Source organism: Elephantulus edwardii, unplaced genomic scaffold (assembly GCF_000299155.1).
Source record: "Elephantulus edwardii isolate Elephantulus edwardi_28Jun2011 unplaced genomic scaffold, EleEdw1.0 scaffold00008, whole genome shotgun sequence".
NCBI lineage: Eukaryota > Metazoa > Chordata > Mammalia > Macroscelidea > Macroscelididae > Elephantulus > Elephantulus edwardii.
Genome location: NW_006399758.1, coordinates 17127175 through 17142625, shown reverse-complemented (window position 1 = coordinate 17142625; position 15451 = coordinate 17127175). Strand labels below are relative to the sequence as shown.

Below are 15451 nucleotides of genomic sequence, written 5' to 3'. Positions count from 1 at the left end.
GGAGACTGGGCTCTATGAGGCGGTATGTGGCATCAGGATTGGAGGAAGACTCATCAACAATCTGCGTTATGCAGATGACACAATCTTGCTTGCTGAAACTTAAGAGGACCTTAGATATTTGTTGCAGAAGGTCAGTGACTGCAGGCTTCAATATGGATTGAAGCTCATCACCAAGAAAAGATTCTCACCAATGGTCCGAATGGCAGCATCATGATAGACAGTGAAGAGACTGAGATTGTTAACAGTTTCTGCTTGCTTGGCTTCACAGTCAACACTCTTGCTACTAGCAGCTAGGAAATCAAAAGACAAATTGTACTGGAAAAATCTGCTGTCAAGGACCTCTCCAGAATACTGAAGAACAAGGATATCAATCTAGAGACTAAAATGCGCCTGATCCAGGCTATGGTCTTCACAGTTACTTACTATACATAAAAGAGCTAGACAATGAGTAAGGATGATAGAAGAAAAAATTGATGCCTTTGAGCTGTGGTGCTGGAGAAGAGTATTGAATATACCATGGACTGCTGGGAGCACAAACAGATTTTTCCTTAAGAGGGTGAACTGAAGCTGCTTGGAGGGAAGGATTTCGATGCTTCATCTAACGTACTTTGGGCATGTTGCAAAGAGTGACCAGTTCTTGGAGAGGGACATCATGCTTGGAAGGGTGGAGGGACAGCACAAAAAAGGAAGACCTTTGATGAGATGGATTGACTCAGTGACTGGGGAAATGGGGGTAGGTTGGCTCAAGATATAGCAGGGTTCAGAGCTGTTGTACATAGGGTTGATATGAGTTGCAAGTGACTGGATAGCACATAATTACAACAAATCTATTTTTGTTTCCAAGAAGTCTTCAGGGATATTTTTGGTATAAGTTTTAAAGATTATGTCAGAGCAGTAGTGTCTTGAGATTCATCCATCCTCAATGGCTGAAAGTTGAGAGTCTGTGAGAATTTTCAATTCTGTATTTCACGCAAAGGCGATGAGGATTCTTCTATAAAAGTGTAGAACTTTCTAGTCTGCTTTGATATGGAGACAGTAGAGGCAGGGTGTTCCTCGGTGTTGTAAATAGTTAAACACTCAACTACTAGATGGAAGGTTGTTGGTTCCAACTCGCCTAGAGGCATCTCAGAAGACAGTCCTGATGATGATCTGATTCCAAAAGGTCACACCTTGAAAACTCCATGGAGCCCAGCTCTACTCCACATACGCGGAGTTGCCATGAGTCAGAATCAACTTAATAGCAACTAACAACAACAGAGCATGACAATAAAGAGTGTGAGTGGAGGCATATTGCCCTGGCTCTGCCATATTCTAGTTAGGTTTCTGGAATACATTTCTTAACCTCTCTATGCCACCGTTTCTTCACCCACAAAATGGGAAAATAATAGGATATATCTCAGAGGATTAAGTGCATTAATACATGACAAGTCCCTAGCGATGTGCCTGGCAATTTATAAGTTACTATTGTTGTAGTTGTGTACTATTGGGTGGGCACCAACTCAGAGCTGACCTTCCATTGTTTTTTCGAAGGAAATAAATCACGTGGGAGGAGACTGCCCATCTTTCTCCCCCTGAGCAGTTGGTGGATTTGATCCACAGACCATTGGCAGTACAGCTCTTTACCACTAGGCCACCAGAGCTTCCTTAAGTTGCTATTGTTGTTGTTGTGTATCATCGAGTTGGAACCGATCTGTACTTGACCATCTAGTGGGTTTTCAGAGGCAGTTAATAGCATGGGAGAAGACTGCCCACCCATTAGTTTCTGTTTTAATTATTATAGGGTGCCTGGGTGCATGGTAGGTTAAACACTGGGCTGTTAACGGAAAGGTTAGTAATGTGCCTCACCAGCTGCTTCACAGGAGAAAGATGCAACCGTTTCCTCCCATTTACATTTCTCCACATGAAAAAGATGCTCAGCAGCTCAACTCATTGCTATCAAGTCGGAACCAACTGATAGCCAACCTTCAGCAGGTTGTCAGAGGTAGTAAATTGCAGGGGAGGAAATTGCCCATGTTTCTCCCACAGAGCAGGTGGTGGTGCAATCGAACCTTCCGGCCTTTACTAGAATAGCCTGTCATCTACTAAACCAGCAGAGCTGTCATTAAGATTCCCAATCTGGAAACTTGATTGAGGGTCACAATGAGTCAGAATTGATTGTCAGATTTTTTGTTTGTTTATTTTTATTATTAGAGACTTTTCTTATTTCATCTCAGAAATTACAGTCATATACTTCTCTGCATCATCTTATACTCATCTTTCTCCTTGAGCTATAGATTAAATAGGAATCCCTAATCCAGGCCATGGTCTTCTCAATTACTTGTTATGCTTTAGAGAGTTGGACAACGACTAAGGATGACAGAAGAAGAATAGATGCCTTTGAGTTGTAGTGCTGGAAAAGAGTCTTGAACATATACCATGGACTGCCAAGAAAACAAATCGGTCTGTCTTGGAGAGGGAGAAACCAAGTCTCTCCTTGGAGGTTAGGATTTTGAAGCTCTGCCTCCACCTATCCTACTTTGGGCATGTGGCCAGGAGAGATCTGTCCTTGCAGAAGGACATCATGCTCATGGAGGGACAGTACAGGAGAGGAAGACCCCAAATGAGAAAGATTGATACAATGGGGGTTGGTGTGTCAGAATTAGTGAGACTGGATCAGGACAGGGAAGGGTTCAAAGCTGCTGTACCTAGGGTCACTATGCATTGCAGGCAACTCAGTGGCACATAACAACAATAACATTCTAGGACAGATTTGAAAGCAGGAGTGGCATCCTCTTCCTAAATAACATGCCTCCAGAAACTCTATGAACTTTGATAAATGTCGATAGTTGTAGAGGGACTTCAGGCCTTTTGTTCATAGGGTCACTATGAATAGTACTCGACTCGAAGGCAATCAACAAGTGGTGTAAATTGTTAATACTAGCTGCTACCTGAAAGGTGGTTTGTTCACATCCACCAGACATAGCTTGAAAGGGCTGGTGATCTGTTTTCAAACCATCACAGCCCTTGGAACCTCAGCAGAACAGTTCTACTGTGACACACACATGTGGTTATCTTAAGTTGGAATAGATTTGATGACAACTCTGGGGGGTGTTGGTGTTATTTGTTTAATAGATGTCAGTGTATCACCTGTGAACTTTTGTAATAATAAATGTATGATACAGATTGTCACTGTTGTTTTGCACCATGGAGTCGGCACTGGCTCATAGTTGTTCCATCAGAGGGATCCTCAAGAGAAAGCACCTAGTGCTGAGGCCCCGTGAGCTTATATAACCTCTAGGAGGGTGCAGCTTGGAGCTCATCCTAATCCTCTCTCCTTAATACAGTAATGACTTTAACGTGAAGTAGTTAGTTAATGGTTGCCTTTGAAATACATCTGAATAAAAACCTTAGACATCTAAAAGTCTATAAAAAGCCAAATGAAAGAGCAAGTTTCAAGTATCTACTTTGCAGCTGGTATCCTCACATGATTTTGCCCACATTGATGATGATTTTGGTGTCTCACAAATCAACCCCCACTTGTTTATACTCTCCTTGGGATCATTCGGTTTCTGAAACAGAACTTTCTCAGTTGAGCCATCTTGAGAAATTTGAGGGCTCAGTACAGGAACAGATCTCAGGGATGGGACCTGCACACCTCAGTGGCTTCCCATAACTTCATCTGCTCACTTACTGACCAGTTCATTTCTTGAACAAATGTTTTAGTGTAAATATGTGAGGGGAACAGTGATGGGTAAGACAAAGCCCTGCATTCCTCAAGTTCACAGCAGGCTGTGGTCAAGAGGGTACTTCCACGTGCTCTCATGAGTAACTGATGCCTCCACAGACTCTGGGAAGAAAGAGAGAAGATAGACAAACTAATAAAATTAAACAGAGCAGGTGTGGGAGGAGGGTATTCATGACTCCTTCCTTTTTCTTCTCTTCAGAACACCAGAGCAGAGTTGGGTTGGGTGGAGAGAGGAATGGAGCAGGAAAGAGCCTCTTGTGACATGGGGAAGACATTGGGGTTGGCGGGCACTAGGCATCCTCTTTCTGGGGTCTTTGTGGTGGGCGAAGCTTCCAGACTCTGATTCCTTGGAGAACACGTCACCCCTCCATCCTTGACTTCTGCACACCCGGTTCTTCTATCTAGCTGTCTTTTTTCTCCTTCCGTATTTTCTTTTCCTCTTCCTTTTGATTTCTTCTATTCTTTTGTTCCTCTTTTTCTTATTTCCCCCTCTGCCTCACTTCCTTTCATTGTCTTATTATATCCATATTTTTTCATGATTGCTGTCACCTCAGTTTTTTCCATGTGCTCTTGTTTCTGTATTTACTGTTTCAGTTTCTCTTATGTCTCCACTCATTCTTTTTCATGCAAGTTTAATGACTACAGACAAAATGTCCTTGTCAGAGGCCTAAAGTTCCCTTCTCTACCATCTGCATGCCCACACGTCTTTATCGGATTTGAGTCTCTGAACCAAAAAAATTGGGGCAACTCCAAATAAAAGCAGTTAACATACTATCCACTTTCATTCTAATTATGCTTATCTCCCTTTGCCTACTCTCATGTTCACAAATGTAGAAATCTGTTTACTATCCCCATTATGTAAAAATAATTATCTCCTCTGATGGCCTGGCGGTTAAGGAGTTGTGCTGGCAATCCAAATGCACATAGTTTGAATCCACCAGCTGCTCCGTGGGAGAAAGACGGAAAATCTGTGTGATTGACAACTTCTAATAACCCACTGGAGAAGGCCAGCTGTGAGTTGGCTCTGCCTCAGTATCTCATAACAACAACATTGTTACAACCAGCATAATTCCCATTATAACATTTGTAACTTCACTGCTTTCCCTTCCATGATGGTCTATCTCTGGATTAACTTGTAACCAAGTTTGAAAAACACTGCTGTGAGTATTTTATTCTCTGTGTGCTCAGTGTCATTCTGCTTTTTCTAGTCCCTGCATTCATAACTACCTCTGCATTCAACAAGGAGAGAACAAGACAAGCCACTTCTCCGCAGTGGTCTACAGACACAGAGGATCCTGGGTAACTTGGGTTTGGTTTTGTTTTTTCACTTAAGTGTTTCTAATAATTTTGGTTTGATGATGTCTGTTACTTTTGAATATTTTATTGATTGTGTATTAGACATGACTCTTCATCACAGAGATAAGAAAATACCTGTCCCCTCTCTCTGCTAATTTTCTTGTATTTATTTATTTGGTGTGGGAAGATGCATCTGTGAGACTGATCTCCAAGAAGGAAATTGGTATTTTTTTTCTTCTCCAAGAAGAAAAAATGAGAATAAATCAATTGAACAGTCCTGTGTCTTCTGCAGTATTTGTGATGCCACAAACTCCAGCATCTTCTTTGGTGGATCTTAAAGCAGTGTAAATGTCACCCTGAGAAAGTCTTGACTAAACACAGGCTGGTGGGAGTGCCGCATGTTATCTGCTGCACATTCTTCCTTCAGATAAGCAATACCTCATCCTCCCTCACACTGCCTCTTGCTAACCATGACTTGAGTAAATTGTTCCTCCTTAGCTTTTCTTCTTTAAAAATTAAAAAGATGATGCTGTCAATACCTAACACATGAAGTGGTTGTGAGATTTGATGCATAATATCATTGGAAGAGATTCCTGAACTTGATTCAAGATGTGTCATTGTCTATTCTGCCCCAGTACCTGACCCATTGCCATTAAGTGGATTCCAACATATGGTGATTCTCCATCATGTTCCAAAGGTGGAAAATCCCAATGGGAACGGACTCATGTTTCTCCCAGAGTGGCTGGCAGACTCCAACCACCACTCTTTGGTTAGCAGTGCAGCCTGTAATGCCCTACACCATCAGGGCTCCTTCCTAAATAGCTAACGGTACCTAATAAATGAGGAGTCCTTCTAACCTGCTAACTGGAAGGTCAGTGGTTCAATCCCACTAGCCATCAAAGATGAAGCAGTCAACTTCAGTAAAGATTTCAGACTTGTAAAACTGTATGGAACAGTTTCCTTCTGTCCTGTAGGTCACAAAAGTTGGAATTAACATAACTGCAATGGTTTTTATATTAATAAATGGCATCTACTGTTTGGATAAAAGTGCTGAATATATTCCATGGACTGTAAAAAGAACAAACAGATATGTCTTAGAGAAGGTGTAGCTAGAGCGCTCCTTGGAGGCAAAGATGATGAAGCTTCTTCTTACATACTTTGTTTGGGCTTGTTGCTAGGAGAGGCTATTCATTGGAGAAGGACAACTGCTTGGGAAGGTGGAGAAATGGCAAAGGAGAGGGAGATCCTCGACCAGGTGGATTGACAACAGTGACTACAGCAATGGGCTTGAATGTGTCAGAGATTGTGAAGATGGCACAGGCTAGGGCAGGGTTCAGATTTGTTGTTCACAGGACATTCTGAGTCATGCAGGACTCAAGGCACCTAACAACAATAACCACTGTTGTCTCTTGAGTGGTGGTATAAATGGTTACTTGGCAGTAACCAAAAGGTTGGAGATTTGAGTCCACTCAGAGGCACCTCAGATTAAAGGCATGATGACATGTTTCTGATCAACCACAGAAAACATTTTAGGAGCCTAGTTCTACTCCGACACATGTGGGTCACTGAGAGTTAGCGAGGAGACTGGTACTGGTGAGAGTTAAAGATATTCTCTGAAGCAGATTATTAGAGCACTTTCCATTTAACAGATCACAGCTCATCATTCTTACGGATAAAGAAAACTAACCCACTCTTATCTTGGAATGAAAACTACAAGTCTTTTCTACAGTGTTCAGAGCTCTGTGCTATATTTCCCCTGAAGATTTATAAAATTTACTTCTTTAAGGTAGAAGATGCTAAAATTTTCACTTGTGGCTCATTGATCTCTTCTGACTTAGACCGTGCAGAATGTTAGTTTCTCACAGCTTATTTTAAGGAGATGCAGAGAATATGTCTGAGCTTTCCATCTCTGCTTTTGTCTGTGCTGCCCGTATGACTGTGATGCTTGACTTCAGATCAGAGAACATTCCCGTTCCCAGATTATGTATGTGAGCTGGTGAGGAATTGGGGTAAGGCCTTGTGGATATTTGTGGGTCTCAGAAGCAGAAGAATAAGGGTGGTCTCTGGGCCAGGAGTAGCTTTCCTCCTCTGACTAAGATTTAAGGATTCTGAGTTAAGAGGCAGATGAGGCATGGGAGCCCAGAACCCTCTTTAACCAAGACACGAGAAAACATAGATTTGAGAGTTCTCAAGCCATTACTTGTTCAAATTATATAATTCTTGAAAACATAAGTACTAAAACATACTTTTTAAAAAAACTTACCATTTTTCATATAATCATTCCTTTACATTGTTTCATTCATATACATTGTGTTTTATATAATCTTTCATTCATATTGTTTCATACATCATTCATATACATTCTATTTTACATTATTTTTTAATTAGTTTGCTTACAAAGTTTATATACATTGTATTTCACACTATTCTTCATACACGTTGTGTTTTATACACTCATTCTCATACACTGTATTTTATAAAATCAGTCGCCATTGGACCTTGCCCATCATGACCCTATCTTTTTGCCCAGATCCTTCTCATTTGCTTCCCCTCCTCCCTCCACTCACCACATTTTGCACCCTTTGGTTTCATCCCTGCCTATTGTCACCCATTCACTCCTCACTCCCATTCCCCTAATTATCCTTCTATTTTTACGATGGTCTTATGCAGTATTTGTCCTTTAGAGACTGCATTAGTCCACTCATCATAATATTCTCCAAGCACTCCCAAGTTACATAATATTTTTCCAAATTATTACTCCTGTGTGCTGCAAAGTATTCCATTATGTAAAAATACCACAATTTCCTAATCCATTCAGTTGTGGTTGGACATTTGGGCTGTTTCTATGTTCTTGCAATGGTGAATTAACGCTGCTATGAACATTGGTGTTCAAATCTCTTGGGGTTTATTCCTAAAACATACTTTTATACACAATCTAGTAGTATGATTAGTTAGGATACAGGCTATCCCAGCTTCTGTAAATTCACGGCGACCAGACAATTCAATCATAGATTGAAGAAGACAGAAAATGATGATTGTAGTTGCCAGTCATAACTCAGTAAATGAGGAAGTTTAAGAGGCATCCTAGGACCAAGCATTTCATACCATTCTCCAGTCAACCAAATGGCTTTGTGGATGACAAGTCTTCCCAGGACTTGCTACTCTGAAGATAGCTTCCAGCAAGTCAGGTTCAACTCATGGTTACCTTACATAGAGCAGAACAAGACATTGATTAGTCCTGCTTCAGCCTCACAATTGAACATGCTTATTCGAGCCCATCATTGTAGGTAGCCACTGAGCCAGTCCATCTCACTGAGGATCTCCTTGCCCTCTCTGGCTCCCTGTTTCCCCAAACATTATCCTTTTCCAGGGATTGGTCCCTCCTGATCTGTCCAAAGCAAGCAAGTCTCTAAATGTTGACTTGTGAAGTTTTCTTAAGGGAATCTGACCACCATGAGTGACCCATAACTTTCAGCATCATGTTGTTGTTCTGTGCCGTCTAGTCACTTGTGACTCATAGTGACCTTATGTACAAGAGCCCTAAACGTCGTTCTATCCTGTGCCAACCTTGCCGTCTCAAACAAACTCATTCCCATCCCTTCACTCACAGAATTAATTCATCTCATCGAGGATCTTCCTCTCCTGTGCTGTCCTTCCACTCTCCCAAACATGATGTCTCCCTCTGAGGACCAGTCCCAAAGTATGTCAGATGAAGCTTCAGAATCCTTGACTCCAAGGATCATAGCAACCCAAAAACCACCCTAACATAATAAGCTCACAGATGAGTGGAGTTCTGTAGTTCAGGCACTCAAATGACAGTGAGATAAAGTATTACTTACCTTCCCCCTAGATACTGTATGGAGTTCAAGACAGAGTCATTGACTCATCACTGTGCAATGGAGAACCGGCCTCTGACTCGATGGATGCAGTACCTCCGGGAGGGGTACACAGTGTGTGTAGACTGCCAGCCTCCAGCGATGAACTCTCTAAGTCTTCGCTGTTCTGGAGATGGCCTGGACTCTAATGGGTAAGGGTCGGACACTGGTGGAAGAACTTTCCTTGGAACTCACTCTTAGAGATGTATTCTCCAGGTCCAGAACAGGTAACCAGTGTGTAACATGTCAAGGTATGGTGGAGGATTCCAGATGTAAGTGAGGAGAATCTTCTATTAAGTTATTCCAAACCTCCAGGCTTCTGGTCAGACGTCACTCACACCAGAGATGCGTGGTTCCATCTGCATTTCATCCTATTTCTTTTGAGCAGGTCGGCTGGGATACTTCAGGTTAATGGCTCCCAAATGAACACTTAACTTGATTTTCCAGATAATAGTTTAGAAGCCTACCTGTGCATCTGGGATGCGGGTTTAAAATCTGGAGATTCTCAAGCCCTACTTCAGACCAACTGAATGAGAATCTTTGGGGGTAGATGTCTAACAATATATTAAGTCAGGGTTCAGGAAACTTTTTTCTGTGAAGCACCAGGATGGTAGACATTTTCATTGTGAATCAATGATCTGTCATTACAACTTTTGCACTGTGATGTGGAAGCATCCAGATACTATGGAAACAAATGAGCCTGGCTTTGTCCCAGTAAAACCTTATGTATGACACTAAAATTGGAGTTCCTTACAATTTTCATGTACATGAAATGTTCTTTTAAATTTTTTTCTCAACCATCTAAAATTATACAGGCCATTTCTACTCTCAGTCCATACAGAAGTAAATGGTGAGTGTGACTGGGCCCACGTGCCAGTTTGCAGACCACTGTGCAATGTGGTGTTATAAAACCACGACAAAGCCAGTGACATGCTCTGCTCTGCAGGGTCACAAACAAAAAATCTGGAGGTTTATCTGATAGAATTAACCTAGAAAACATTTTACCTCCTTGTAAGTCTGTCTCAGTCCTGCCACTGAGGTGTCAGTTAATTTGATGGCCTAGTGGCAAGAAGCTGCAATCCCAAAGGCATACAGTTTGAGGCCATCAGCTGCCCCATGGGAGGATGGGCAATGTCCTCCCATGAGATTAACTGCTTCTGAAATGCCCCAGAAGGTCAGCTATGGGTCGGTTCTGACTCGATGGTACATAACAACAGTAATAGCTAAGAACAGAGCTCATGCTGGGGAGCTATTGGAAACGCCCAATTTAGGTCATACATGGAATCAGGTTTTAAATGTCAGGTGGAACTGGCAAAAATACAGATTAAAAAGTCAGCTATGGGCCTTTCCAGTTAATCATTATTCTCATAGTAAGTTTTAATATTTAATAACTGGAATTCCTGTTTATTAGTCACTTGAGCCTACAGAACCCTGTATTGCATACATGGTATGAATAGTAAAATGGGTGAGGAGTTAATATCAAACAGAAACTTAATATTCGATATAATGCTTTTCTGAATATCTCATCCATATTTTTAGTTTATAATTTAATTTGCACTCATAAAGTACTTTAACTCTTGGCTGAGGTACCAGTGACCTTAGGAAATAATATTTGCAATAATTTGCCTTTGCTCCTATTGCTCCAGAGTTTTGTTGGGGTTGAGTTTTGCTTTTTTTCATTATGGAATCAAAAGAGTTGGAAGGGATTAACAGATAACATTTGGCTTAGACTACTCTAATTTAAACCCACGAATCATCGACCCTTTTCCTGTTTTGTAGTAATTCACATATGCAGGTTGATTTGGTGCAGCAACCTCAAGCCTCACGTGACCCCAAATAACAGAACTTGCTACTTAGGAATTTTTTTTTAAGTGGCAAGTGATGAACAAGGATTTTCTCTAGTTACTAGTGTACATTTAAGGGGCAGAGGGAAAGTATTTTACCCACCTCCCAGGGCAGAGTAAGAAACCTGAAATAAAATTAAAAAACCCAAAAACCCACACACAAAACAAAAAAAAACCCAACTCCAATCAAAAGCCAAGGCCTTAAGACAAGGCTTCAAGTTATGTTTGGTTAACAGAGTTCTGAAAGTAGGTTATCATAGCTTTATGCTTTTGTTTATATATGCTGTACCATCTATTTGTTTACATACCCAAAATATACTCAGTTCTATTCTACCTCTTCTTGAAGTCAGGTGGGCAGTACAGAATGGGGTTGGTTGCTAACTTAAAGGTTGGAGGTTTGAGTTCAAAAATAGCTCTCTCCTGGGGGCAGGGGAAGCAGCCATTGAAAAACCCCTGGAGAACAGTTGTATTCTGACAGATCTGGGGTCTCATGAGTAAATGTTGACTTGACAACTGGTTTTTAAGAGAACCCCAATGAACTTTTGCTTCAGGTAAACCAGGAAGGAAAATTTAGTGTATGATCATGGTCTTTTTGGGGAAAAAAAACCCCCCTATTAATGTAATTGAAATTTATCTTTTCTTAGATTTGCGCTTAACATTTTCAAAATGTCATTTCAGAAATCAGACTCTCCACTGGCAAGCTATTGGCAATCCTCGATGTCAAGGAACGTGGAAAAAAGTTCGTCGAGTACATCAGTGTTCTTGTCCAGCTGTCCACAGTTTTATTTTTATATGATTGTAAAGTATCTATTCCCAAATGTGTTGTAAGCATGTAAAAGAACATCAGTTCAAATCATTGCCTCATAAACTACCTAAAAACTGGCCTTAGTCTCTGAATACATGCCATGGTCACTCTTGGAAGTACAGAAAAAATTTAGGGACTAGTTCTCAAAAAAAACACTGCACCTTTATTTTTATATTTGCAAAGATGTGAAACCAACATAAAAGCTTCTGTGGTTTTATATACTTTCATCTAGAGGTCATTCAACAGGTGACTCATGACATGTATGAAAATGAAGAAAACAAAAACAAAAAAAACCAAACAAACCAAAACCAAAAAACACAACCAAAACCCAGTCCATATATTGGTAAGTTGTCATTTAAGGGTATCCACACTTTGCATCTTGCCTTCTTTCTATTATATCTCATTAAAGAATCTTACTTTATATATACATAATTTTTAGCTCTCACATTTATAATTCATGTTAGTTCATAGCACTGAATAAGTGATGTCTAGCATATTGCCATAATTTTCCACAGGGAAAATGATTTAAGATTTCAGCATTTTGTAAGGAAAATCCAACAGCTTTTCTAAAAATGCTTTCATAAAAAAGAGAGAGAGAGAGAGACATGTATTTCTTCAGTTAGTTTAAAAAAAAACGGTCAATCTTCTCTCATCAGTAGTTATTTTTTTCATGCAGAGAAATTTTGGGCATAATGAATGAAGTAATTGTTTAGTTATGAAAATACTACTATTTTAGCCTCTAGATATTTCTGAGGTTCTCAAGCCTGGAGTTCACATAATTTTTCAGTCTAAGATCAGGTATACTGTGTTTCACAGCTTGGCTTTCCCCACCAGCCTGAGGTAAGAAGGCAGAATCATAGCTATTGTTACTTGTTGCCATTAGGCAGGAGTCAACTACAACAGCAAAACAACTGTAGGAACAACACCAGAGCAGAACCTTGCTCTCTCTCCTGCACCATCTTCACAGTTTCTAATAATGCCTATCGTTTGTCCCTGTGTTAATCACAGATATAGATGGCATGAGTTTTATTATAAAAATGACCAATCTCTCTCTCTCTCTTACACACACAGACATAAAGATGTATTAATCTATTTTACAGTAGAAAAGTCACTGATTTTGAGACAGAGCAGCGTAGTTTAAACATCTGGAATGATGAGCGGTCCTGCCGTCAGCTAGTCAGGTCTCAGCTCGGACTCGGCTCACCCAAGATTCCGCTTCCATGCAGAGCCCACCCGCACAAAAAGGTGGGTTGTCAAAATGAACCCTTTTTTAATGTTTGGAAACAAATTTTACATTTGTTTTACAGATGTTACATTATATTCTCTTTTGAGAACTGAACCTCTAAATGATAATGGTATTTTGTTCTAATTGTGTAAATTATCATATATTATTACTAAATTACACGTATTGCCAACAGCATGCCAACTGCAAACTTTATCAGGGATGGAAGCAGTATCAATATTTAGGACTAAGATAACAGTTTCTGACCACAGCCATTTTAAACTCAAAGTTGTTTGTATAATTCCTCAGAAATTGATAAAAAAAATTGAGTCTCTTTAAGACTGTGAACTTCAAGTCTAGCATCAATATATTTTTCAGGCTATTTCTAACCTTTATACAGCAAGATTTAAAAATATTCCAGGGTAATTTTTAATGCAACTTAGATTTGTAATACTGGTAAATAAAGCTTTTTAAAGATTGTTTTCTTTGACTATAAAATAATTTCAATTTCCTGATCTTGTAAAAAATGAACAAAGTTTTATCAAGAAACAAACAAACACTTAAGAATTAACACATGCAGGTATAGTAACTAACAGCAGTAAAGCTATGATATCTTTAACATTCCAGTATGTGCTATATAACATTTAACATATTTGAGTTATACTGAATCAATTTTTCACCATATGTATTTAATCTGTTTAATGACCAATAATTACTTTTCATATTGAGCCTATGTTTTTATTTCTATTCTTGAGAATTTCTTAGGCTAGAAGGCTATTAAACAATGTTTTTGAAAAGCTCATTAATTCTAACAAAGCCCAAGGAAATGGTTTAGAACTGAAACATGGAATCTTAATTGATTAATGAAGAACCAAATGTTTGTATTTTAGAAGTTAAAGATCAAAGTGTTTAAGACCTTCTAGACATTCTTTTTAAATTATCGCTTTAGAGTTAGGGTCCTTTCGACAAGTACTTCACCAATGATTTACTGACTCTACAATTACTCATATAGACTGGTTTTCAAAAGTGCCAGTGCAAAGAAACGTGAAACACACACACACTTCCTATCATACAACCATCTTTTAATCAACATGAGTAGATGTTTAAAGTCTGACACAATAACACCTCTGAGGACAGTAATTTTGAAATCAGTATTCTGTCCTACCAAATACTACTCAAGTGTGAAGCTAGACAGACTTTCAGAGATTCAAGGATGCAGATGTGAAAAACAAAAATTACTGCTCTTGCCACTTCGTGGAGCCACTAGCTGGGGCTGCTCATAGCACTTTGTGCTGGAGCCAGGAGCCTGTGGCTGATGCCATGTCTCACTAGACTGGCAACCAAGTAGCTGGAGTTATCTTTGCCAGAACAAGGAATGGAAAATGTAGACTTCTGAAAATATCTATTGAGTATGAGCACCTTGTGACTGGATCACGTAATCAACCTTCAGATTCATAAGGAGGATTTCTTTGTTCTGCTTCTGCTGGTGGAAAAAGCACCATGCTATTTTTCATTCAGGTTAAATTCTCAGAATGCCCACGGATATGAATGGATATTTTCCTGCTTGATCACCAGATCATTATTGTGTTTGTCAAAAAATGCTCTATGTAGTATCAAGAGCAACTTTGAAAAAGGCGTTTGGAGGTGACCATATTAAAGATGACATATTGGGAACAGTAAAGAAGATGTGCCACTGCATGGATGTAAAAAGTACTTGCTGTCAGTCTTCTTCTGCCCCATGAACTGCAGCTGAGAATGAGGTGCAAACTGATGTAGGAGTGCACACAAAGCATCAAACGCTACAAGAAGTAGCATTTCTCATTTCCTAAGATGTTTCTTAGGCTTTGGAAAAACTGAGTAACAGCTCAATCATGTGCAATTGGAAACGGAGCTAAGAAATGAAATAATTGTGGTCAACATTACAAATACAGAACTAAAAGATTTATTTGCCAAAGAGGATTCCCAAGGACTCAGCACACTACCATTTCTTTCTGTAGAAACATTCCCATGAAGGAGACTATTAGGACTCAATGTTGCTATGTGCCGTCCAGTCGCCTGCGACTCATAGCAACCTTTTGTTCTACAGGCCTGAAACCTGTTCTATCCTGTGCCAACCTTATTGTCTCTGACAGACAATACCCATTACCCCAGTAACGGAATCAATCCAACTCATTGAGGATCTTCCTCTCCTGTGCTGCCCCTCCACCCTCCCAAGCATGACATTCCTCTCAAAGGACTGGTCCCTCTTTGCAACATGTCCAAAGTATGTCAGACGAAGTCTCAGAATCCTTGCCTCCAAGGAGCAGCCCAGCTTCAACTTCTCTAGGACGAACTTACTTGCTCTCTTAGCAGTCCATGGTATATTCAATACTCTTCTCCAGCACCACGGCTCAAAGGTATCAATTCTCCTTCTATCCTCCCTAGTCATTGCCCAGCTTTCTAAAGCACAGCAAGTAATTGCAAAGACTAGGGCCTGAAGTCTTTGGATCCAATACTGTTCATTTATTCAATGCCTGCATATACATGTGGATGTTGTATTTTAGCTGCAAAAACTGGATGAAATATGTTTACGGCATTGAAGTCTATGGGGGAGAGAACAGTCTAAAAGTATTATATTTTAGGGCATTATTTTTATCGTAGGAGTATGCAATGAGGGTTGTAGAGTGGATTATATTTGGGGCTAGG

At 40.0% G+C, this 15451-nt stretch overlaps 1 protein-coding gene and 1 pseudogene across 1 annotated transcript in view; both read left to right on the top strand.

Annotated features, from left to right (window-relative positions):
- Positions 1–11535, top strand: part of LOC102843453 (somatomedin-B and thrombospondin type-1 domain-containing protein-like) — a 48489-nt gene extending 36954 nt beyond the window's left edge. The window contains exons 3-5 of the mRNA XM_006880463.1: positions 4933–5023; positions 8871–9047; positions 11418–11535. Coding sequence (XP_006880525.1) covers positions 4933–5023; positions 8871–9047; positions 11418–11535 — 386 coding nt within the window. The remainder of the gene's footprint in view (positions 1–4932; positions 5024–8870; positions 9048–11417) is intronic.
- A 1805-nt stretch (positions 11536–13340) lies between these two features.
- The window catches only part of LOC102863290, a 2524-nt pseudogene continuing 413 nt past the window's right edge, over positions 13341–15451 (top strand).